Source organism: Erithacus rubecula (assembly GCF_903797595.1).
Source record: "Erithacus rubecula genome assembly, chromosome: 8".
Lineage (NCBI taxonomy): Eukaryota > Metazoa > Chordata > Aves > Passeriformes > Muscicapidae > Erithacus > Erithacus rubecula.
In genome coordinates, this window is record NC_136659.1 from 19,486,174 (window position 1) to 19,511,215 (window position 25,042).

The 25,042-nt window shown below is 39.3% G+C and overlaps 2 protein-coding genes across 6 annotated transcripts in view; both read right to left on the reverse strand.

The window, feature by feature from the left end:
* The window catches only part of CSRNP3 (cysteine and serine rich nuclear protein 3), an 87,776-nt gene extending 68,946 nt beyond the window's left edge, over window positions 1–18,830 (reverse strand). The window contains exon 1 of one of the 4 annotated variants that reach the window (XM_079310632.1): window positions 18,453–18,830. Coding sequence is in view for 2 of the 4 variants with exons in the window: in XM_079310629.1 (XP_079166755.1) it covers window positions 3,869–3,937 (69 nt within the window). In the remaining 2 variants the exon portion in view is untranslated. Of the gene's footprint in view, window positions 1–3,868; window positions 4,034–18,452 lie in introns of those variants that run through there. The other 3 variants (XM_079310630.1, XM_079310631.1, XM_079310629.1) reach the window with 3 other exon arrangements.
* A 1,344-nt stretch (window positions 18,831–20,174) lies between these two features.
* Window positions 20,175–25,042, reverse strand: part of LOC306804279 (sodium channel protein type 2 subunit alpha-like) — a 132,788-nt gene continuing 127,920 nt past the window's right edge. For both annotated transcript variants that reach the window (XM_079310643.1, XM_079310642.1), the window contains 2 exons: window positions 24,609–24,879; window positions 20,175–23,511 (listed from right to left, as the gene is read on the reverse strand). In XM_079310643.1, the coding sequence (XP_079166769.1) occupies window positions 22,316–23,511; window positions 24,609–24,879 (1,467 nt within the window). In that variant the 3' untranslated portion in view covers window positions 20,175–22,315. The remainder of the gene's footprint in view (window positions 23,512–24,608; window positions 24,880–25,042) is intronic.

Sequence of the window (25,042 nt, forward strand, 5' to 3'; positions counted from 1 at the left end):
AATGTATCACACCTTTACTTCCTCACATAATGTTTAGATTGTTTATTATCTCCACATAATCTTAAATTATATACACAGGAAAAGGAAATTTAAAATTAAAGTACTCAAGTTTGTTCACTTCAGTTGAAAACAAATCATTCTCAAGAAGACTTATAAAACAGTTTCTATAAACCATTTAATGATCTGCTTTCTAATACGATGACAGTCTCCTATAGAATGAAAGACACCATATCCTTTCCTCTCACTTGTTTTGCTGGGTTAAGAACTGTCTGGATGGATGGGCCCAGAGAGCGATGGTGAATGCTGCTGCATCCAGTGGGTGTCACTAGAGGTGTCCCCCAGGCATCACTGTTGGGCCCAGCCTTGTTTAATACCTTTACTGATGATCTGAACCTACCATTAGCACATTTCCAAAGTTTAGTCAGAGTGTCAATCTGCTGGAGGGTAGGAAAGCCCTGCAGAGGGGCCTGGGCAGGCTGGATCAATGGGCCAGACCAAGAGCCATGAGGTTCAACATGACCAAGTGCTGGGTCCTGCACCTTGGCCACAGCAGCCCCATGCAGTGCCGCAGGCTGGGGCAGAGGGGCTGGAAACAGCACAGTGGGAAAGGAGCTGGGGGTGCTGTGAACAGGGGCTGAGGGAGCTGGGGGTGTTGAGCCTGGAGGAGGCTCAGAGGGAACCTTTCACTGCCTGCACCTCACTGGAAGGAAGGTGCAGCCAGGTGAGGGTCAGCCTCTTCCCCCAGGCACCAGCAACAAAACAAGAGGTTACAGTGTCAACCTGTGCCACAGGAGATTTAAGCTGGACATGAGGAAGAATTTCTTCACAGAAAAGGTGATTAGATATTGGAAGGGACTGCCCAGGGAGGTGTTTAAGGAAAGACTAGACTTGACACTTAATGCTATGGTCTATTTAACACAGTGATGTTTGGTTATAGCTTGGATTCAATGATCTCGGAGATCTTCTCCAACCTAATTGATTCTGTGATTTCAAGTAATCAAAAGCAAGTATTCAACTTCCACTTCAATTGACCTTTGGTACTTGTAATGTCAGTTAAAAATGGATTTTAGTATTAATTTGAAGAAGATTATTTATTTGTATGTGTCACAACACCTTGTAATATTTCAATGCTATTTTTAAGATACTTCGTAACAGGAAAAATGCCCTTTTCAACGATGGAAAATGAATCAGCATACTGATTAACATATGCTATCAGAAATCATATATATACACCAACAAAATAAAAGAATAATAGGGGTATATTTAGCCCACTAAGAATATGTTTCTAATTTGTTCTGTTTTCTATGCACAAGCAGAAAGTCATCCAATGGGAAAGAAGCAGAAACATAAAAAAAATTTTTCATTTATATTGAACATCAGCTAACAACAAAACAAGTTATGATATGTGGAAAGAATAAATAATGAAGAACTGTATTAAAAAATGGCAGTATGATAGAATATCCCACGTTGGAAGGGACCCACAAGTATCACTGAGTCCAGCTGCTGCAGGTAGTGGTTAGTTAATATTCTTAATGGAAAATAACTAATTCTTTTAAGGAAGAAATTGTTTAGCAATGCTAAGTAATTGAATGCTATTTCTTGCTTGCAAAAAGTTTTTTAGTGATACAGGTTTTGGGTTTTGCTTACAGTAATTTAATATTTTACTTAAAATGGTTTGCATGATATTTCAGTCACCTGCACATACAATTGACAAGAAAACATTCACTAATGCAATAAATAAAAGAAAAAAAAATTCTTTCATTTGCAGATTGTTTACTTACAAAGTCAGTGCTTAAGCACACATTTTCTATCATAGACTTCCCTGGGAATAAGCCTGTATCTTCAAATATTATACAACATCTTACCTGCATCACCACCATGAATTTTTTTAACCAACTTTCTACCTGCTTTCCAACTCTTCATCTAGTCTACCTCCCACTCACATGTTCCCCTCTCAGCAGGGTCTCCAACCAAGACTAATGAGCTTATCTCATTTCCACCAAGCCAGTGACTGCTGGCAGCAGCTGACAGTGAATGCTGGACAGAAAATGCAAATCTGTAGTTCACGTAGAATACCTGAATCATTAGAGAACTTTAAAACTAGTGACAGCACAGTAGTTTTATTCAGTATCTTTCATGCTGTCATTATTAAGAGGTAGATATTTTTAGCCACCAAAAGCCAAATCCATCTGCAGCAGCAGCGTTTCCAAGGAGACAGAATAATTTAAACACATGTGGAACTACATCTCTGTTTTCATCAACTACTCTCTGTTACTGGAGCACTTCTGAGTCAGATTTCTCATTTGATGGGGGAAAGTGATTTGAATACATGGATTTGAGATTGTAATTTAACAGCTGAGCTTTTGCTTTCAGATACATATCCAGTACCTACAAATAACAAATAGGATACAACTCCACTATTTTTCAGTGTTATTTACCTATGTTTATATTCCAGCATAAACAAAAGAAACCAGCCAAACAAAAGACACAGCTCACAAGCCTTTCAGAATAATTTTCTGTATCCCTGACATTTGATGCAAATTACTGATTTTTCAAAATTTTTTTAGCCAACATACCAGACTCCATTTTCTGAAGAAACAGAAAGCTCGGGGGAAAAGACACCACTCCCGATGGCAAGGTACATAAGTAAGTGGACAGTGGACAAAGCTTCTTCCAGTCCTTTTTAGCACTCATAAGAGTTCTGTTGACTTGTTCCAGTTTTTTCTTTATGGCACAAATTTTTTGTTATTGTAGGACTGCTTTAAGGGCATTCTTCAGTGAATACAACAAAAATGGCCTCGTGCGTTTATTGATTTTAATCTTTGAAATCTATTAAAACTAAATTCCATCCTTTTTGCTTTATAAATATGTTTCATAAATATATATATATACACTCAAATAAATTATAATCACAATATATTTACATAAATTAATATTTTTGCTTCAAACCAGCAAAATAGGATTCTGTATAACAATTATTTCCTACATGTAAAATATAGAGGTAAGTCAATAGAGAGCTGACTCCTTGAAATCCTTGCCCTAGTGAGGCAAAAATCAAAATATCCTATTATTTCAGTGGGGCCAAGACTTCTGCCTGTAGTCCTATATTCTCATATCATGTGACTTGATAAACAAATCTACTTTCTGTACAAAGCAATTCACTGCTTGCCATCTCCAGACTGTGTGAACTAACAGCTGCTACTAACACAAACTCTGCAGAAGCAAGCTATTTCAACAATTTATTAAAAAAAAAAAAATGTAAATGCTGCAGGTGTTACAAAATTTCTGTCTTATGCACATAATTATGTGCATATTTTTTCCTTCATGATATATTTAATACCTGAGTTATCAACAACATTCATTCCAAACCTAAAAACAATGCAAAAAAAATCTACAAAATCCCTTTCAGTAGTTCTGAGGAGGCATTCTTACTGTTTGTTCACCACTAAATGAGACAGTTTCAGAAGCAGTCAATTTTCCTATCTAAAACCAAAGAATGCATTTTTAGATCTTCCAGCACTCTCTTCCTGTTGGTAGCACACACTGCATTTTCAACAGTGACTATTTCCATCACACAAAATGACCTCTCTTCCCACAGCTTACTGAGCAACTTGGGCATCAATGAGATGCAATGCGTATCCTGTCACATGAGAAAGCTGCCAGCATCAGGCATGCCTATGATTTCACTGTTTATGGATCTCACATCCGCTGAAACCTCCAAGGCAGGAGAAATAATAACGGGAAAAGCTGCTTCAGAGTCATTCGTCAGGAACAAGCAAGATGCTTGCACATGCATTTTTATATCTAAGAAATGTTGTGGCAAGGATCAAGAATAACTATTCGTAACAGGAATTTTTTCCACCCTTACCTGTAAATCGGGTTTCTGTGTTTCAGCTCTGTCAGTGCAGAATGAAAGGTTTACTCCCCCTTTTTCCATCCATCAGACAGCAGCCATCCAATAACTGAAGTCATCCTGGCATCCTCTGGAACATGCTCTCTCCCTTATTTCCCACTCCCCACCCCCATCTGCATGCTAGCAAAATGGGAAAACAGCAAGAAGGAAATAGAACAAAAAAGCACATCTAAAACCAGCTTTAATAAGCTACTTAGTAGTCAGTGAGGACACCCAGTACTAAAAGGTAATGACAAAATTTAAAGACAAGGAAAAAAAAAAGTCTATTAATAAACCTTCAGCTTCACTACTGAATAGGAATTCTCCCTTTCAGCTCCTTTTTGTATGGAAAAAACAAGCAAACAGCTGTAGGAACACAGTTACTGCCTGTATACATTCTTTGAGACTGACTCAGCTACCCAGATCCTCAGTGAAGAGTGCTGCTGTGTATTTAGGAAAGCTTGTGATTATCAAAATAACAGTGGTGCTTTTATGCAAACCAGGAACTGAAATCTCAATGCAAATTAGAATAATTCAGAGATAGATGCCAAGAATTTCCTACAAAATATGTTTTCTTTCAGTTTGAGGCAGGATTTATAAAATACCTCAAAATTAATAATTAGTAGACACTGCTACTTGTATGCTAGCTGTGTAAAATTCTACCTGTATAACTCATGTGTGTGCATTTTACTATATTTATAACACACAGCCAAAGTTCAGTGCGTGAACTTCACACAAAACTTTCTACCTAAATAAGAATTAAAATGCAGATAATGACTAGGTGAAAAATATTCAATTAATATACTCCTAGTTTCTTTGTAGTCTCTTAAATCTAGTTTTAAAAAAAAATTTTCCAAGATCAGAGAATTTTTATTTTCTACCTCTCTATATAAATCAGGTATCAGCTCAGTCGAAGACAAAAGCATCAGAATTAGTTTATGACAGTTTAATTACATTTAAAATCAAAATCAAACATGAGTCTTCTTAGCTAAGTTATCATTTACTGCCATATCAAAGCATTTGTACTCCAGGATTTCCCCTTTAAAGAAAAACATTAAGCAGCAGAAGCTGACAAATACCTTTGTGTTTACTAATTTTAATCTTCAGCTATAGCTTTCCAATAAAATTAACTGTGAATTCCTTTAAATACGAGCATCTGTTCTCTTCAATGAATTATTGATCTTTAACCACAGCAAGACTATACCAATTAGCATACTTTCACTACAAAGTAATAGCTGATTTAGCTTCTGAAAAAATTAGCTGTCAGTCTTATCACAACAAACTGCCAGCAGATCCTGTGCATAACATTCAGACTCTGTCTTTACAAGTAAAGTAGGTGTCTTTTTAACCAAATTACCTCATTTTAACATAAAACCTCTTCTTAAATGCCTAGAAAAATGGAAATCCCTTCCTGCAAACATTAAAAAACTATTAGGTTTCAAATAAAAAAAATAAATATAATTTTCTTTAGTGGGAAAAAAAGGAATATTGAGAAACACCTGAACAGACATTTTGCCCTTATAAGCAATTGGCTGGAAGACTTCCAATTCATTTTCTTTTTGATCTGCAGTAAAAAATTTGGAGTTGAGCACCAACACTTCACCTTTCAACCAGCCCGATTGCCGAGATAAATGAACAGACATTCAGAACTGCAGGGCCACAACTAGACTCCATAAATATTTTTTAAATATAGATGCAAGGGGCAGCATTGTTCCATCCCCAAAATACCATCAGAATAGCTAGTCAGAAAAATGAGCAGTATAAACAAATAAATCAGAATGCCTTGCAAAACCTACTATGAAAATAGGCAAGTATTAGCAACAAAAAGCTCTAGAACAGTCACAGAATTAAGTCACAACTCTTAAGACAGACAAACAGCGTTTCTAAATTAAAACACAAAAACTGACTAGCATTAAGTAGGTGCTGCTTCCCCCACACTCCACAAGGGCTGCACACACCAGCCTCCCCAGCAGTGGGGTGGGTGCAGCCTCCAGAGCCCAACCTTGCACGGATATCCGTGTAACATCACACAGACCTCGTGAAACTCGCCCCAATCTGCACATCAAGAATTGATGCAAAGTCGTTTACATGACACATGCATTTCAAACACATGAAATTCATTTCTGCAGGGTGCTGAGGACACTCTCCTGTGCCCCACAGAGCCGGCCCGGGCCGAGCCGCTCCGCCCGCCGAGCCGCCTGGGCTCCCGCCTCACCTGCCCCTTCCAAGCCGCCTGCCGCACTGGCTGTCCCTGCCAGAGCACCTGGACACCACCGGCCCTCCCCAGAGCCAGCACCTGCCAAATCCCAGCCATGCCTTCCAGCTCCAAAGTGCCACTATTGGACTCATTAACCACGTACACACAGAGATGGAGAGAGGGAAACTGAATCCAGGTTTGTACCCAGTCCCTGTTGTGACTCAAGCAATTACTTTTTGTACTTGTATTTGTTTGGCTATTTCTCCTTTTTTTTTTAAGTTACGTACACTTGATACTTCAGACAAAACACATTTATATTTTTTTCTCCAGAGCTATTACACTGGAAAAAAGGAAAGCTTCACCAGAAAGCAGATTCCTGCAACATCTTCCTTCGCTTTTCCTTTCCTTGATTATGTCTATTGCTACCAAAATATTTGCTTCCATTTTCTTTGACTCTACAAAGAATGAAGTTTCTTTTGTTAATCCTTGTATGAAATAGTTGGACAGGATCACCTCCTTCCTAAACAAACCTTCAGGTTGGGGTACTGGACAGCACCTTCTTCACCATCCTAGTTCCTCCTGAAATGCACATCTTTCCAAGTAGGAGAGTAGGTAACCAATGGCTGAGGGCAAAATGGTCTTGCAGATGTACAAATATCAAAGAACTCTGATTATGTAATTTTATGAGAGCTTATCACACAGTCCTTCACTAAAACCAGTTACTGTAGATCTCTCCTGCCAAGTGCAAGAGCAGCTCTAACATCCTTCACGAAGGCACGTGGGGCTCCATGTCTAGAGAACAGGCAGGTGTTTGAGACAGTCACCAGTCTGTTCACCAGCTACTGACTGCAGGCTCAGGCTTTGCTTAAGGCAAGCCCTGGCTACTGGCCAGCTCAGGAGCAGAAGAGCCATCACCTGACCTTTTGTAAGAGGTCAGGTCTCCCACAGCAAAATCACTCTTCTGAAAGATTGGTCCTTGGATATCGAAACAAATTCCTCACACAGGTGTAGAGATAAGACCCTTATTCATGGTTCTGCCAGCAGGATCCCAGCAAGGCATGCCATGTTCCACATGTCCAATCTACCAGATCTCCTGAATGCAGACAGGTATTGTAACACCTCATTTCTCAGCATCCTATGTCTGTTCAAAGATACTGGAAGTGGGAGGAACCTGACTTGTAAGGTAGCAACAAGACTATGTGACTAAAAAACAATACAAAAGCCTAAAACATCAGACTTCAAAAACAAACTTCCCTTGAACCTAACCTACACTTCATAACTGAAATGCAAAATTAAACAAACCTGGAAAAGTTTATTCACCCAGGTTTTTTTGGTGGTAAATAGAAATTCTTGGCTTTCAGCTTTATCTGCTCCAGTGATGGTGGCATAGCACGGTAAGGGAAAAGAGGAGGTACCACCCCCTTTTGAAAGGAACACAGACAAACTGACAGTCAGGTCAGGGAGGAACCTCACTTTTCACTGCTATGACACAGGCATCTTACAAGATTTTACTTAGTCAACACACCCAAGTACCTGAAAGATTAATAAACATTCTTTTCCTGTCAGTTCAAGACTACCAGAGAGGTCACAAGGCTACACTGACATCTCAAAGTCACCTATGTTAAATTTTGGATTTTGTGCCATATACTACATGTAACCATGTGCCAACCAGTGATCAAAAGTTATCAAATGGTGAATCAGCTCCTCAAGCATGTTATGCAGACAAAACTTCTTTTTCATAACATATTAACATTGCTGTACATTTCTACCAATAAAAGTATTAAATTTTTAAATACACTTGAGCAAAATTTAATTCCAGAAGTCACTGAAGGAGCTCCTCCTTTACCCCATGCATTCTTTTTAGAAAGGCCATGCACTGTTGCTTTGGCTACTACTCACTGTTTTTCCCCAGTGCCACTGATGCACAGCTCACTAAAACAGACAAGGAAAGAGCATCCAAGGAAATCACATCCAGTTCATAAGGCCATGTGACTAACAAGTACTACCAGCCTTTCAATACAACCACTTCCTTGGAGCCATTCTCATGCCTGTTCCATGCATGGTTTTGTCCTAGTGTGTTTTGGTTTTAATAACATAATTGGCTCTTTAAAGAAAAATCACCATTGCACATGAAACAAACATTAAGTTATGCATCACATAAAGATTAAAGATCTTTAACCACAAAAGATGAGTAGGGCATTAAGTTAAGGTACTGAATTAATAGTTAGCAAATTTAAAGCTTATAAGTGGCAGAGCTGTTAAAAAGAAAAGGAGGGGAAAATCATATGAAAGATCACTTGCTTTTTCAGAAATTCAGACAGCCTGATTTTTCTCCTTGTAAAATGAAACATCATTATTTACCTTTTTACTCTATCATAGCTAAGATGGAATTCAAAACGTACATAATTTTGCTGATAAATTGAAATGTCCTCATTTCCCAAATGAGAGGAACTTCAGCTGCATGAAAGAAGTGTTCTGCAAAATCGACCTGTGTCTTGACATACAGATCTGCAAAGCATTCTAAAAGAGAACACTCACTTGGCAGGGAACAAGAGTCAAGTCCCTATTTCCAAATCAATCACGTGAACAAGAAAGCCCAGCTATGCCTACACACAAGTGAGGTGCCCAATAGTAGAGTGTTATGCCCCATTTCATCCAATATCAACCAGGAGAAATGGCAGGCTCTCCCAATATTGTTTTATAGCTTGTTCATTACGTTATATCTCTAAAAGATGCAAGTGTCAATTTCAACATTTTCAGATCAAGAAAAAACAGGATCCAAGTCTCTCATTTTCTTAGGAACTGCTCCTAACTACAATAAACAAGTACATGTCTGTCACTGGTAGAAGATAAAATCCTATTACATTAAGAGTTCACCCATAAAAAAGAGATCAGTGCTTTGGATTTCCAGTGCACAGAGCTGACTGTACTCTAAAGCTCATCAATTCAAATATCCCACAGTGCTAGAATGCCCATTTCAGCAAGGTGGAAGCCTCAGTAAAATGCAGGATGACTGAATTTCTCTTTACATGTTTTGCAGACACAAGTTCTACTGGCTACTGGTTCTACTGTTAAAAACACCGTAAGCATTACTTCAAAAGTTGTAGCTGCAGAGAGACATCAAATGGATTTCCCGACTTGCAAATGCCTTTTTAATCACCTTCAGTGCAGCAGCAGGCCTGCAAGAAAATGCTTAGCAGAATCATAAACTTTGAAGGAGCCATACCAACTGAACGTCAGGGTTGGCAGTAAAAAGCAGGGTAGTGAAAAGCAACAACCAGGAACTAATTTAAAACAGCTTTCTCAAGACATGCCAAACAAGGAAAGACAAAAAAAAAATTGTCACTGGGCAGAGAGAGCTCTTTTCAGACAGATCAGCTTCTGAAGAGAGATTCTGGAAGAATCCCAAAGTTGTCATTAAAACCAAAAAGCTTCACTTCTTATACAAACTGTTAAGCCTTAGGCTAGGAGCGATTTTCAAAGCAGTGACACAGTCTGCTTTATTTTGCATCATTGTGAATAGATAATAATTTTTGGTGAAGTTAATGAGCAATATAAGCTGGAGAACAGGCTTTCCTTCAGTGTTCAGACTCACAAAATCAGAAAGTCATATGCAACAAGAAGTCATTCAAGCTCTCCTTTATTTAGAACAAGTGTTTATATTCATTGTAAGGGAGAGGTGCAGACAATGGTCTCCACAGTTTTCCTACTGTATCCCTTACAGATCTTATACAAACTCAATAAAAAATTGTCTGAAAAGTCTGTCCAGTCAGGTAACTGTGTCCCATGATAAGAGACACAGTGCTTAAATGTAACTGAGGGACTCTGGGCAGAAGAAATCAACCTTTGAGATGGTTCCTATCTCACAGGTAGGTGGTATGATGAAACTCAGGTGGCACCAAAGATGGTGCCCTTATACATCTACATCAAACAGGGAAAATACTGCAGGTTGGCCTTCAGATAATCTCTTCAGTATCTCTGCTACACATTGAATGTGTAGAAATACAGCACAAGTCAAAAACCTGTCTTTGTAACCAAGCTAACTTATGTATTAGCATAACCATTGGCACTTCCCCGAGGGTAACCTGGAGCAGTTCTAAAAAAGGCCTCACTTGTAAATAGATTAAGTATAAAAGGGCAAAGGGTATTATCCACTCAATGTTATGGATTCAAATATAACAGGAAAAGTTCAATATAAACTGGAAGATACAGGAAAGCCATTTCAAATATTTTCAAATATCACAGGAAGGACTCTTTTTGCTATTTTAACCTACTAATGTACAGTTCTCACCAAACACTTCCACAAGCACTAGAAAAAATATCAATTTTGGAACAAATTAAATTTCTAGATGAATGCTGGACAGTCTATACAGATTGAAGAGATGAGTTCCTTAATCATTTATTACTAAAACTAGACTAAATATTAATTTAAATCTGGTATAAAAACTGATTTTTAAATCATTCTTTTAGTCCATCTTTTTAAAAACATCTAATAGTGAGATACAAGCAATACAAGATATTCTAATAAATGTATTTCATTCTAGGGATACAATATGATAAGAGAACAGAAAACCAGGCAATTTTAGCTATATTCATGGGGTTTTCCTCCTCTCTGACTGACATTTACAAACTTGATCTTTAACATCTCTTGATTAAAACAATAGTTTTGATAATAATTAAGTGAATGTATTCGTTTTACGGATAATATATGACTATAAAAACTACAATTTTTCCACATCTTAGTAGGAATCTTAGCCATACCCAGGATCAGCTGCAGTATGAATAGAGTGTTTCATCAGTAATAGAACAGATGTTGACAAGAAAGCCCAATAGTGATCAATTCAGGAGCTACTCTAAGTCTTTAAATTATCTTTATTAAGCACAAAACATGTGCATTAATATCAGTGTTTTTATCAGACTGTTCCTTAAAAAATAAGGCTAGTTATTCTTAAATGTAATCCGCATTGCATTCTGGAAACAAAAGCGGGAATTTTCCTTAAAATCCCTCTTCATAAGGGAGGTACCACAATCGAGGAGCTCAGCAAGAGCATCAGCCCGGTGCAATCCCGCACTGACACCTAGTGAATGCTCGCAGTTAAGAAATCCTGTTGCTGTCTCCTCCCAGCCGTGCACAAGTTACCAACACACTCACACTGACAAGATGCTTCAAACACAAGGTTTCCCTTCTTCCAGTGAGGGAAACATCAGGATGTGCGGAACTCCCTGTACACGAGCATGAGAAGACACGCAGTACCTGACCAGCTCAAAAACGCGGTATGTCCCTGTAAATGAGCTCCTACTTTGTCTTATTTTTCATAAAGCACAGTGACTAGTGCTCAGTGTGGCAGTGAGAACAAGCAGACAGACAAGTTCTGAGACGAGATGGATTTTGCAAACCCCCAACTCCACTCAGGGAGTCAGCTGGCTCCACACACAGCACAATTGTTTTCTTTCCATTATGCAGCAGATGGTGCTGGAGATGATCTGAAAAGCCCTTAAACGTGAACGGCACATGCAGAGAAACAGTGGAGACTGCGACCAGAGGATTTATAGCCGAGAACAATCTGGGGTCAGCGATTATGTCATCACATTGTCACTCCTAATGTGTCTCAACAGAGATGCAGAAGCGAGCTGTTCGACCCATTCATCGAGCTTCATGCAGAATCGCCAGCCTCACATCCTCACCAGAAACAACAGAGAATTCCTGGCATTGTTACTCGACTCCTCTTATTCTTTAACTGCATTTCAGGGATCCCTTTTCCCAAACTTTTTGCATTTCTTCAGCCTAAAACCCAAGGTAGCAATTATATGTCCTCTTGAATTCTCAGGGAGCACTGGACAAATTATTCAATGAAGAACAGCACTGCCAAGTATTACAAGTAAAGCCAGAAAAACAAATGCCAAAATAAGCCTTCAAGCTCTTACAAGTGAGTTGAGGTTGTGTTGGAAGGCAGGGGAGGAGGGGCAATGTAATACACTGCCAGATGCTGTCCATCGCCATAAATCTTTTCCGACTCATGTTCAAAATTCCAGTTTTCACAGCCTGAGTATCGTGAATTTCCAAACAGAATGTTCCAGAATCACATACAGCATTATGAATTACAAACCTCTGCAGCCTGTAAGCATTTTTCCAATATTAGCTCTGAATTGATTTGGTGGAAGTTAGTTGGAAAAAAAAGTTAAAATTAGTCATTCCAGAAATTCTAGCTTCATTTGAAAATAAATTATGTGTATCTAGGGTATTCATGCTTGGCTCAGGGTGCTAGGCTCAATTTCTCTCTCATGTATATATGCAAGTTATTTTGTTACAGCTATAACCTACATGGGTGATAGCAGTAGTGAAAAGTCTTTAACAAATGTATATTTGGATTAAATGATTACTAAATACCAGGTTGCTCTTTCCTGTACAGTCCTTCTCCAGCAGAACTGCTTGTCCTTGGATGAGTTGCTCCACTTGTAGAGGTCAAAGTGGTATTTTTTCCTTTTCATTATTCCATAATAATCCCACATCTGTGTGTGGTGATAGTGGCAGGGGGAAACAGAGGTCTCCCAGCCCAAACCATGAAGACCTGCAGGCCACTAGCAACTGCCTTTACCTTCCAGATTTGCTTTTAATACATTTCTAAACTACCTATCACATGCCATGAGGATAAATTTCTTAGATTCAGAGGCTTTTACAGCATTAAATTATCTACTTGACCTGTGCTGTTTGTTTCAGCAAAGAGCATAATTCCCATTTTCTTTTTTACCAGTTACAAAGCAAAACAACTCAAACTAAACTGTGGGGTTATGGCATGAACTTGACACATCGGAATACTGGCTTCTGATTTTGGAATGAGTGCTCAGAAGGAAAAACAACAACACAGAAAACCTATCTAACTTAGAAAAAATTACCCAAGCAGAGGTACTCTATCAAGGCTTAAATTACAGTATTTGGTATTTGTGTTTGGTTCAGGATACACTCCCACACATCCCATACCACCTATGCTCATCTGAGATGGTGAAGGACAGACACTGAAAAGAACACAAAATTACTGCCACTGTTAATAAATTTTAGTTTGTGAATTGGGTGCAGTATTTCGAGATCCTTCAGTTAAAAAATCTAATGTAAGACTGTTAAAGAAGTAAGTATTTCATGAATGCATCTTGGAAACAAGTTCAAGCCCAAGTAAACATTAGCAGAAGCATGGCAAATCCTGAATAACTAAACTCTCATTGCTTTCAATAAGCATATACAATGTTCACAAATACACAAATATAGAAATTTCTAGGTATATACAGTGCTCTCCTGCTTGTTGAGACTGTATTTGGAGGACAACGTATTTTTCTATGCTATCAACACTAAGGCTTAACAATTTTTTGTAATTTCTTATACTATGTTAAAAATTAGAACAGGTAACTGTATTCTTGTCAAATAGGAATTCACATTTAGGTGTAAAAATATGGGCAAAACACAGATGTTTAAGGGGAGGAACCTGTGGGGGAAGAGCAGAGTGCCCAATGAGCTTTCAATGATCAAAATTTCTTCTGTAATAAAGAATATTTATACCCCCTCAAACCACTATCCTGCTTTGCAGCTCCAAAATCCTTGTTGCCATGGGAACTGCAAAAGAAGCCAGTTGTGACATAGCAAGGCTGTAGCAGAAACAAGTCTGCTGTGAAATGACCAACAGTCCAGGGTTTTGTATAAAAAATGCTTGACTATTTTCAACCTGAAAATCTTACTTTCAAAGGTTCCTTCCACAAATATCTTGCAAATTTTCACTAAAACCTGATCATATATATGACTTTGTTTATACCAAATGAGGAAAATCTGTATTTCATATCTAAAACATTCAGTGTAAAATACCTACTTCCATATGTGTCTTTTTCAGGTATATTTGGTACAAAGTATACATTAGTGATTTACATTACTACACTTTGTGCAGAGGGACTGAGCAAGCAGATCTCAGAAAAAACAGAAGATACAAAAGACTAAAGCACACACACACAAAATACTGCATAAGGCAAACCATATAAAGGAAGACTTCTAATGCAATTATACAAAACAATATTTCAAAGGTATACATGCAATTTGCCCTTTGTATCTGTTCTCACCAGGTAACAAAAACCAGTTCTTGATTACTGAAATAAAACCTCATGCCTTTTGAGAAGGCTGTTGGCAGTTCAAAGCAAAGTGAAAAAGCAGTGTCAAACCCAGAGTCATGCAGCTCCCCCTTGAACACAAACAGCTTGCAGAAGTGTGAATAAAAAACCCCAACAGGCTGATCAAAGGATCCATGTAATAACATGGAATTCATACTTTCAAACATAACCCTTTCAGCACCCCATTATATCTTATCGAGACACTAGATTTATTTCCCTGTCAAATATGTGTATGATACAGAATGTCTTGAGAACACCTTATGATAAGTACAGCACTGAAATGATGTGACCTTTAGGTCACATATGCTGACTTGTGACACAACAATGAAGGTGGGGAGAACCCCAAAGAAAACAGTTTTGTAAAACAGTTACCTGCAAAAGCAACCTCATACATTTAAAATACCTTCAAACTTGTAGCTACTTAAGTATCAGACTATGATTAACTTAAAAAGAATCCTAGGAAACTAGGTACCAGTCTTATCTGCAGACTGGCTCATGGTTCCAGATTGCTTTGCAGAACCATTCATTAGGAAATACATTCTTTTTTATCTGTTCTAACAACACTCACTTATCAGACAGCACATTATACAGAATGTATTATCACTGAAACTAATTAATTTTGATTACCTTCATTTCATCCCCCTCCCTGGAGGGCAGATAAGAGCAGCTATCTCCATTTTGGCCATGCCCACTCTCCTTTTTGACCTAGCCTGCACACTCTGGCACAGAACTGTACAGGTCTTGCAAAATGCTTGAACTAATCATTAAGTAACTGAGGATATTGAGAGTAATGGAAGGCATCCCCAACAGAGAGGGGAAAGGGAAATGCAACAGGTTTTTCTTTTTTGCCTGTCAAAGCCATAGAGCAAACAGGATGAGAGAGAGAGCAGCAATACCTGCATCTTTATTAAGGTCTGTAAAGGTATTTAAGGTATTTAAACTGGACTGAAGAGGTCAAGCAATTTACAACAAAGTGAACCAGTTTTACCTTTAAAAGGTAAAATTTTACTTTCAGAATAAGCTTCCTTAAATGGTTTGTGGGATAAGAAAGTAACTAATACAGTACAATGATGCATACTAGAAACAGCAAAAAACAAAGGAAAATAGTAAATCTTCTAGATAGTTTCACATGCATGTATCAGTCCTTCACTTAACACTTCATCTATTTGATGAATCTTTTTTCCAGCATGCTCTGTTTTTCTCAGATTCATACACACATTAGGAAGATGTCCTCACTACCAGAGACATCTGTGAGACTGAAAAGACTGATGTCTAGAGACACTGTGGAGTGCATGTGAGAGAGGGCAGGGGCAGGTGAGGCTGTGTATCCCAGCACTGCCAATTCCTGGCATGGGGAGGCAATGCTCCACCTCTGGAGCCCTAACACAGTTCCTAAGTGCCAAATGACCAAAGTCCCATCCAGGAAGGCCATGGGGTATTTAAGGTCCAACACAAAGAAATGAGATGTCTTGACCCTACATCCTTTTGGAATTTTTATCTGAATACCACTGGAATCCAGGAGCTGGTACTGATACACATCCTTTTCTGTATCTTTTCTGTCTTTTTTTCTTCTTCTAATTCCCTCTTCTTGGATTCTTTGAGAAGTTAAAACTGAACTGGCTTAGAGTTTGCTAAATAGGATGGGCCAAGTTAATGCTTTGAGAAGTATTTTATGTTGATTCAATGCTTCATTAAACCATTTTCAAAGTTTCTTTGATCTTCTAAAGTTGCCAATAAATTTTTTTTGTTGTTTTGAACTCTTGAGAATGCTTGTGGGTTTAACTTGGAGTACGTGAACAACTCTAAGCTCTTTTCAATGGCTCATCAAGTGAGTTGTTTGGGGTCTTCACAGCACTCAAACCTTCTTATTCTCTGGCTCAGTATTTCTCTAAATTAGTGTGCTGGTTTTAGCTGGGAGAGAGTTAAATTTCTTCACAGCAGCTTTGTAGCACAGGTATGGTGCTGTGTTTTGGATTTGTGCTGGACACAGTGCTGGTAATTCCAGGATGTTTCTGTGGCTGCTGAGCAGTGCTCACACACAGTCAAGTCCTTCCCTGCACCTCTCACAGCTCAGGCAGCGAGGAGAACAGGGGTGGGTGCACAGGGAGCTGGGAGGGGACACAGCCAGGACAGCTGCCCCCAGCTGAGCACAGGGATATCCCACACCACATGGTGTCATGCTCAGCATACAAACCGGGGGGAGAAAGGGGAAGGGAGGATGTCTGGAGTGACAGCTTTGTCCTCCCAAGTCATCATTCTGTGTGGTGGAGCCCTGGCTGCTCTGGAGAGGCTGAACAGCCTGCCATGGGAACTGCTGGATGAGTGCCTTGCTTGGCTTTGTTTGTCTGCACAGCTTTTCCTTTACCTACTGAACTGTCATTACCTCAACCCATAAGTTTTCTCACTTTTACCCTCTGATTGTCTCCCCCACCCTGCTACTGGAGTGAGTGAACAGCTGTGCAGCGTTTAATTGCCAGCTCAGGTTAAACCAAAACCATCAGTCACCATCAACCACCTGTGGAAGATTCCCCTGTAGAAAGTAAACCACAGATCAGCCCCATTCACCCCCCTTCACTTTGAAGAAACAGACTGATGTAGCACATCCATGCAGTAACATCTGTCTGTGGTTAAAGCAAGCTGTGCTACCAGTGTGACAAGTGCCAAACAAGGCTGTCTGCTGATCTGCAGCATCTCTACAAGGTCGTTTGTTTCCAAAATACAACAATTTACAATAGCAAATGTGTGCTGTAATACACATTACAACCTCCTGCAGTTGCTTATTGCATATTCCCTCCACAGTCATTGGGATGCAATCATAGAGGCAGGAAATAATTGTAAATTGTCATTAGAGCAACCTCACAGAAACAAAAATCTAAACACTAAGACACAAGACCTATCATAAAGATCAATTCACAGCAAGGTGACAGTGCATGCTGCACTCTTTTCACACTATTACACAAGTAATGGTCCCTATAGAGTGAAGAAATCAGTCTACATTCAATTCATTTACATTCCATATATGCTACTTATCTCAAAATACAAACAGATTTCCCAAGCTTCAACCAAACTTCTACAACATATTGCAGAAAGTTCTATTTATTTCATAGTAAAAGCTAAATAGACTAAAAAGCTTTATGATGTGTAAGAACACTTTAAATGAAACATGCTTAGTCACAAACTATCCACATTTCCTCCTTTTGCTGCACTTAACTGCAGTCGCTAAAACAAATTGTGATGAGATTTTTAGTGACTAGCTAACCCGAACTACTGTTCAAACAATAAACACAAAAATAACATATTGAAATAATAGCCACAAATAAGAACAGGCATACAAAAAGGGTAGACTTTTCCTTATAGTCAATTTTTTAAATCTGTATTTTAGAGTTTACTTTAGCCTGCTTTCCTCGGTAAGACTAAAAAGCACATAAGTTGTTCTGGAATCACCCTAGGGTATGTCATTTCAGCACCTTCGCCCTTGGGTATTTATTTATGTTGCCAATTTTCAGAGTAAACATACTGAAATTTACGAATCCCTTAGAGCTTTGTTTTTTTCACACACACCACACAAAAATCCAGCCTCCAGCTTGCACACTGATAAAGTAAGGGTGACAAACGTGGATACGAAATCTTTTATGGCAGATTTTTGTTAGCAGTCTTTCCTCAGTAAAACATACCCTCATTCAGAGCACTGCAATATACGGTGGGTGCGATTACCCATGAAGTGTGAAAGAACATGGGAAACTGATCATGTTTTGCAGCCTGGGGCAATCTGTTCGATATTTAGCTCTAGTAGCCCGGGTCAGCCGCTGCCTCTCACAGCTGGTTATCTTCCTGTCTACTTGGACCAGGAGATGTCTCAGACAAAGAATGAACTGGAGGGATGTCGTTTGAGAGTTTGCTGCGCTGGGTGGATATAGAACACAGTTTCCCACACAGAGTAGTACAGTCTTGCAGCCCCACCGGATCTATCCAGAACCACAGACCACACAGAACCCCCGGGACGTTCCCGTTTGCTCCGCGGTGCGGGGACAGCTGCGGCAGCGGCTCGGTCCGTGCCCAGCAGGAGCCAGGCCCGGCCAGCCAGGCCCGGCGGGCGGACCCTCGCACACCGCGGGGCTGCGAGCGAGGCCGCGGCTGGAATCAGCGTGCTGCGCCCGGGCAGCGCCGAGGGACAGCCAAAACCCAGGGAGCCCTAAGGGGCACCGCAGGCCACCTCACCTCGCATCCCTTGGCGCCTCTGGAGTCAAACCGGGAGAGACAGGCGAGGATCCAGCGCGGCGGGGGACAGCCGCTCTCGGGGTGACTCAAACGCACACGGCGGCGGGGTTCGTTCTCCTCCCCAGACCTCCCGGGCTGGCAGCGGGGCCGCCGGGCTCCACCGCCGCCCTGCGCTGGCAAACGCGCACTGCGCTTGCGGCTCCTCACCTGAGGCACCGGTATTCCAGCGCTTCCTGGCGCCTCCCAGGTTCGCCAGCCGGCCCCGCGCCGGCAGCCGCCGCCAGCAGGGACGCCGAGCCCCCGCCCTCCATCGCCGGCAGAGAGCGCGGCAGCGGCGCGTTCCCGGCTCCGGGGCGGGGTGACCCCGAGCGGCTCCCGCGGGCCGCTCCGCCTCCCCGGCCGCCCTGCGGAGCTGCTCGGCCCCCGCCTCCCGCCCGGCTCCCGGTGCCCGGGCAGCGCTGCCAGCCGGGCCGGGCCGGGCCGGGCAGCGGCGAGCGCTCCGGGCCGCGCACCCGCGGGGGAGCCCGGGCTGCCACAAGTGTTCCCAGTACAGCTACAGACTTGTTTACGAAACAAACAAAGGGAGGGGTACCCAAGCACAAGCATAGCTGCTTGTTGTTTGAGGCTTGTAATAATTCCTTCCGTTGTGCTAGTCTTCTGGTAAGCACAACCCCCTCTCGGACACATACTGATTATTTTCAGTCAGACAAACATCTTACTTATGAACCTGCAACTTTTTCAAGACCTTTCCCTTCACAAAACCAACCAAACCAATATGAAACTTGTCCCTTCATTACACTTTTTGGATTTTGTAATTTTTTTTTTTTTTTGGTTTATCTCATCTCTCCCTATTACACCCCGCCCTGCAATTGTTTTTTTACAGCTAAGGTAAAAAAATCTAACTGAAACACTGCAGCCTAAGAGCTCACTGCACTACTCATTTTTAGAGTCAACAACGTCAATAGACCATCAGTGGTTGAAAATCGTGCAGAGGATGGACAGAAGCACCATCCTGCTGCTCCCTTTGCAGGTGTTTCTGCTGGGGAGCACACCCAAAGCTCGGAGTTCCACATCACACATCTGGATACATCTGGTTTTCCCAATACTCTTCAGAGGATCTTATGTAGAGTGCATACCTGCACATCTATGATAAATATTAGAGTTTGTGCTTTTGATTTGTTCAGTGTAACCTTCAATGCAGTACTTTAAATTTACAACAGGGAGAAGTTCTTTTTAGAAATAGCACTCAAATATGACCGCTACCTTAAAGTTTCACTCTAATGTCACCACAAAATCATAAATTGTTCATATAAAATAATGAGATAAGTATTTTTTCTTTATAACACAAAGATAATTCTTCACTTCAAAAGAAAAATATAATTGAAGTGCTACATACATTCATGCAGCCTTGGTAGCTAGAGTCTTTCTTTAATATCTGTTTTTCTAGTTGTCTCAGAATACCTGATATGAAAAAGGGATTGAAGCATCATGAGCTCTTAGAGATTATCCTACTGAGATCCTGAATAGGATTAATAACCTCAAGAGTGTAAGTGCAAATCATGTTTAAGATCTTTCAGAAAGCATACAGCTTCAGGTTTGGGGTTTTTTTTCACTTTTCACAAATCCATTTCTAACACTTTATATATTAATATTTTATTTTCATAGCACCTCTTGATATGCAATTGTTTTGAGTAGGAAAAAAATGAAGACAAAACCATTAAATACAATAAAAAATGAAGTCTTTATTCTTTTGGCTCAACTGTAATGTGGTTTACTGTTCTTTATGGTAATAGCATTTTCCTGCATGCAGTTCACCGACACACAAGTCAATATTTTTGTAAAAGGAGGAGTCAACATCGAATTTTTGCTTGTGTAAGAAACACAAAATGTCCTGATGTGATCAATTATACAAGTTTGCTATTTAATTCCTGTGGAAAAAAAAAAAACATTGTGGATCCCATATTATATTTAGAACAGTTCTAGTGCAGCATGAATCAACAAGAATAAGAATAGTCTATGTAAACAAACACTGGTGAAGATTTCATGAATAAAAAGACTACCTTGAAACTTCTGATGCAGGCAGTGCTAGAATTTTAAACAAATCCTCCCCACCACATTTCAATTACAAGTTATATCTATTTGGAAGCAAGTGCATTTTGGACTCAGTTTGAAACTTATTTCACATTAAAATGTGTGCAAAAATACAGTACTAATAAAAAAGCAGAAACCTAAAGCTACCCCATTCTTTCCTTTGTTTCTTATTTTGTGAAGTTCTTGAATTAAAAAGTGCTATGGATAGAAAGTAATAAAAGTGACAGTAACATCAACCTGAAGATAATTCTCATTTCTTATTTTATGTACAAAACGCTGAAAAATAAAATAAAATGGTATTTTTTACAGTATTTATATTTTCTTAGAAAATTCTATCCATGTAGTTTTCAACAGATTAGGCAGTTTGCAACATATCCTGTACAGTCAGACTATGCACCGTACAGTAATCACTTAAAATTTTAGAATGCAAAGCAAGAAGCTCTTAAATAACTGCAAACTATTGCTTGATGTCGTGAAAGAATGATGACCAATTGAACAATTTATTTCACTTAACCACTGAGCTATGGCTTCCCATATTAGACTCTTAACAGTGGAAGGAGTAAAATTACAGCAGCAAAGGCAAGATAAACATGCATCAGTGATAGCTTCCAAACTATCTATAATGGTACAGAATACTTCATATTACCTGTTGAGAGCTTGCAAATTACACTTACTGTGGTACATATTTGATGCAATAAATATTGTGCACATGTCATTATTTGTTTGCTCAAACATGCACCACGGGATAAATTAACTATTTACATAGAGGGTACTTTTTTTAATCAACACATACAATGTCAACCTTGCTGAGAGCAGAAGATGGCTAAATGATACTGCAGGGTGAAGCAGAACAACTTCATAATCCTTATGTTTTGCAGGTTTTTGGTAAACTCAATTTCCCAAGGTCAGGTAAACTGTTTTCCACAGAAGAATACTTAGAAGTGGACTCTATGTCCCTTGGTAGAATTTTTATGCAGAGATTGTTCAACTATTGTTAAATGACTCATGAAAAAATAAAACATCTGTTCTATTATTGTAGACTCTATGGGACTTTACAGGCACATTAAGATTTGTCTGGATGAGATACTAGATGGATACTGTTATTAAGCACCTCAACATACAGAGCCACCCTGAAACATGGAAGTAGTCAGACTGCTGCTTTGTGCGAAGTCATGTTTTCCCATGCATGAACTACAAGTGCAGCATGCCTTCATGCAAATCACTCCTGTCTGTACATTATAGAGAATCCGAGAGTAGAACACCTGGTCCTCATACCCCCTTCCCCAACATAAAACCCATTTACAAAAATAGTCACATATAATAGTAAACAACCTGTGAATTAAAAAATGATAAGTTCACCAACACTGATTTTTGTAAAAATATGGCAAATGTGACTGTTGAAATGCTAACAGTGGATACAATTTTTGTACTGTGTGTTTCATGTTAAACACAGAGATTCATAGGTTTGCACCTTTTTTTTTTTAAACTGGTCCCTACAGTCTGGTTGGCCATTTTATCATCTCTTCAGCAGTGTCAGCTGGTACTAAAAACAACAACCTCCTGTCAAGATGTTACCCTGTTTTACAGAGTTGCAGTTTGATGACGAGGGGTCACTGTCTTGCTATAGGCACTGACCTTATATATATATAATTATATATATATCTATATATGTAAAAACTGACAGTTTGGCATGTACCTCCTACAGGAGTCCTGTTGACACAAATACATACTTTTTCAGGCTGTAAACAGTTTATTACAAACAGCGTTCTATGTTACTTTTTACTTTCCCTGCTGTCTTTACCTTTATCTTCTTTTTCTGATTTGTCTTTTTCATATTTATCCTTGTCTGGCTTTGTTACACTGTCATAAGAGGGTGGGGAGGTTGTGGATGGCGTCATATCTGTTTTTTCTGGAGTGGAGTTCTCATTTAGTTTATCCATAATCATATCTTCTTTCATGGGTAGATCATCTTCCTCTTTACCTTTATCCTGACTAAATATACATGATACTTTTTTGACTTTTACCCTTAAAAGGTGACGTCTGTAAGCACGCTGAATGATGACAGCAGACACCTCCTCCTGCTTTCGTTTCAGTGTGGTTGTAATTGGTTCATAGGAGACTTTAGAAGGATTGGCTGCCATAAACCGATCTTCCATCTGTATTCTGAGGGCGTCCATCTCCCCACTTTCCCCCAACACACGCTTTGTGAAAGCAAACAAGATGTCAAGGCAGTGAATTCTGTCACCGCTCACCATGGGCAGGTCCATTGCAATAAGCTGGACTTTGTTTGGTTTTGCTATGAGAAGAGGTGGGTCTAATGAAGCTGCAAAATCTGATAATTTACTGAACTCTATGAATTGTGTTGCATCGGGATCAAACTTCTCCCAGACTTCATAGAACATCTCAAAGTCATCCTCACTCAAGGGTTCAGCGCTTTCTTCAGTAGCAACACTGAAGTTCTCCAAAATCACAGCAATGTACATGTTCACCACTACCAGAAAGGATATGATAATGTAGCTGACAAAGAAGAAAATCCCAACAGAAGGGTTGCCACAGTCACCTTTCACAGAGCTCCCTGGATGATCTTTATGGGGGTCACAGTCTGGCTCCCCACTGTTCAGAATTGGGGCGAGCAAACCGTCCCAGCCAGCGGACGTGGTGATCTGGAACAGGCAGATCATGCTGTTGCCAAACGTTTCAAAGTTGAACATGTCATCAATCCCAACTTCCCTCTTGACATAGGCAAAGTTGGACATGCCAAATATTGCGTAGATGAACATAACCAGGAAGAGCAGCAGCCCAATGTTGAACAAAGCAGGAAGAGACATCATCAAAGCAAAAAGCAGAGTGCGGATTCCCTTAGCGCCTTTAATGAGGCGCAGGATCCGACCGATCCTGGCAAGTCGGATGACTCTGAACAGTGTGGGAGATACAAAGTACTTCTCAATCATCTCAGCCAAAAACATACCTAGGAAAAAACAAGTTAAATCAGTAAAGAGTATCATTACATTTAAAAACCACTGCTAAAGATATATTCTACAAGGATTGTAGAACTTTAAGAAGAGTAGGATACTTAAACAGATTTTTAGGAATTAGCCATTCAGGTTTCTTTACAAAACCTTTGTGTTTAGTATACTGTTTTAGGACAAACTGATAACTAGTGTATGTATCTTAGCAAAGTCTGAGTTCAGATCTCTTTTGCTTAATTGTAACAAAAATAATCTCAGTTAATCTGAAGAAAGATCATATGCACAGTATTATTAAAAATCCATGTAATCAAGTTAGGTTATTAAAAAAAATGTATATTTGAAGAGAACTGCATCTTCTTAATCATACATAAAATAACTTAAACACAGGTTTATTAGTAATGACACAGAAATTCCGAACATAAAAAAACTGATAAAAAGGTTTGTTATAATTCACAGAAAAATTTAAAAAATTCAACATTGTATTGTGTGCCTCAAAGCAGAAAAATTACTTTTTTGATACAAAAATACCAAAACTGATTTGCACATTAAGGAGTACTTAAAAGTTAAAAAACCCACAATTTTTACTCAAGTTCTTTCAAGTTTGCTGCTCCAGATAAAACAAAGATTAGTGGAGCCGTTATTTGTTACCACATCAACTTCAGCTCTGCTTACCCAGTGTTCACTCCAGCTCAGGCACAAAGCCCTCAGGATCCAATAAAACTGAAGTAAGCAAATGGTTTTACTCTGCTCTCTGGGGTGCATGCATCCTACCCTCATAGTAGTCCCACACAGGTTTTGCTCTTGGATTTTGGATGGCTGGAGTATTTCACCTGCAACTGCCACTATACGTTTATATCAAAATTGCCTTTCATAGGCAATAGGAATCTCTGCTGATTTCGAAATAAAAATCTAATTTCAACCAATATATGAGTAGGAGTGTGTGAAACCTCTTGCTGAAAAACTTCTTATTTTTCAGATATCCTGTAGATAAGACTTTCTAATGACAAAGTTGAACCAAAATATAAATAGATTTTGCACACCAAAATATTTCCATTTTCACAGAATTAGACATTTCATAAAAATTAGTTGCTCTTACCTACTATGGAGAGAATGACAACCACAAAATCAAAAATATTCCAACCTATAGTGAAGTAGTAATGACGAAGTGAAATCAATTTCAGGACAAATTCTCCAGTGAAAAGGACAATGAACACCAGGTTAATCCAATATAAAATGTTTTCCATGTCTTCACTCTGATCATCTGTTTCTACCATCATTGTGACCATGTTAAGGCAGATGAGTATCATGATACTGATATCAAATGCTTGTTTTGTTACAAAATCAAAGACCATGCCTTGGAATTTGTTCTGTTGTAGCAGAAGAAAGAGAAAAAAAAGGTGTTTGAGATTAACAAGGCTTTTCTTATATCACATATGTTTTTTAGCTTACAACTTATTTCAGCCAAAGGCATAATAGAAAATAATTCAATTTTTAAATAGATGCAAAAATAACAGAAAATATTTTTATTCT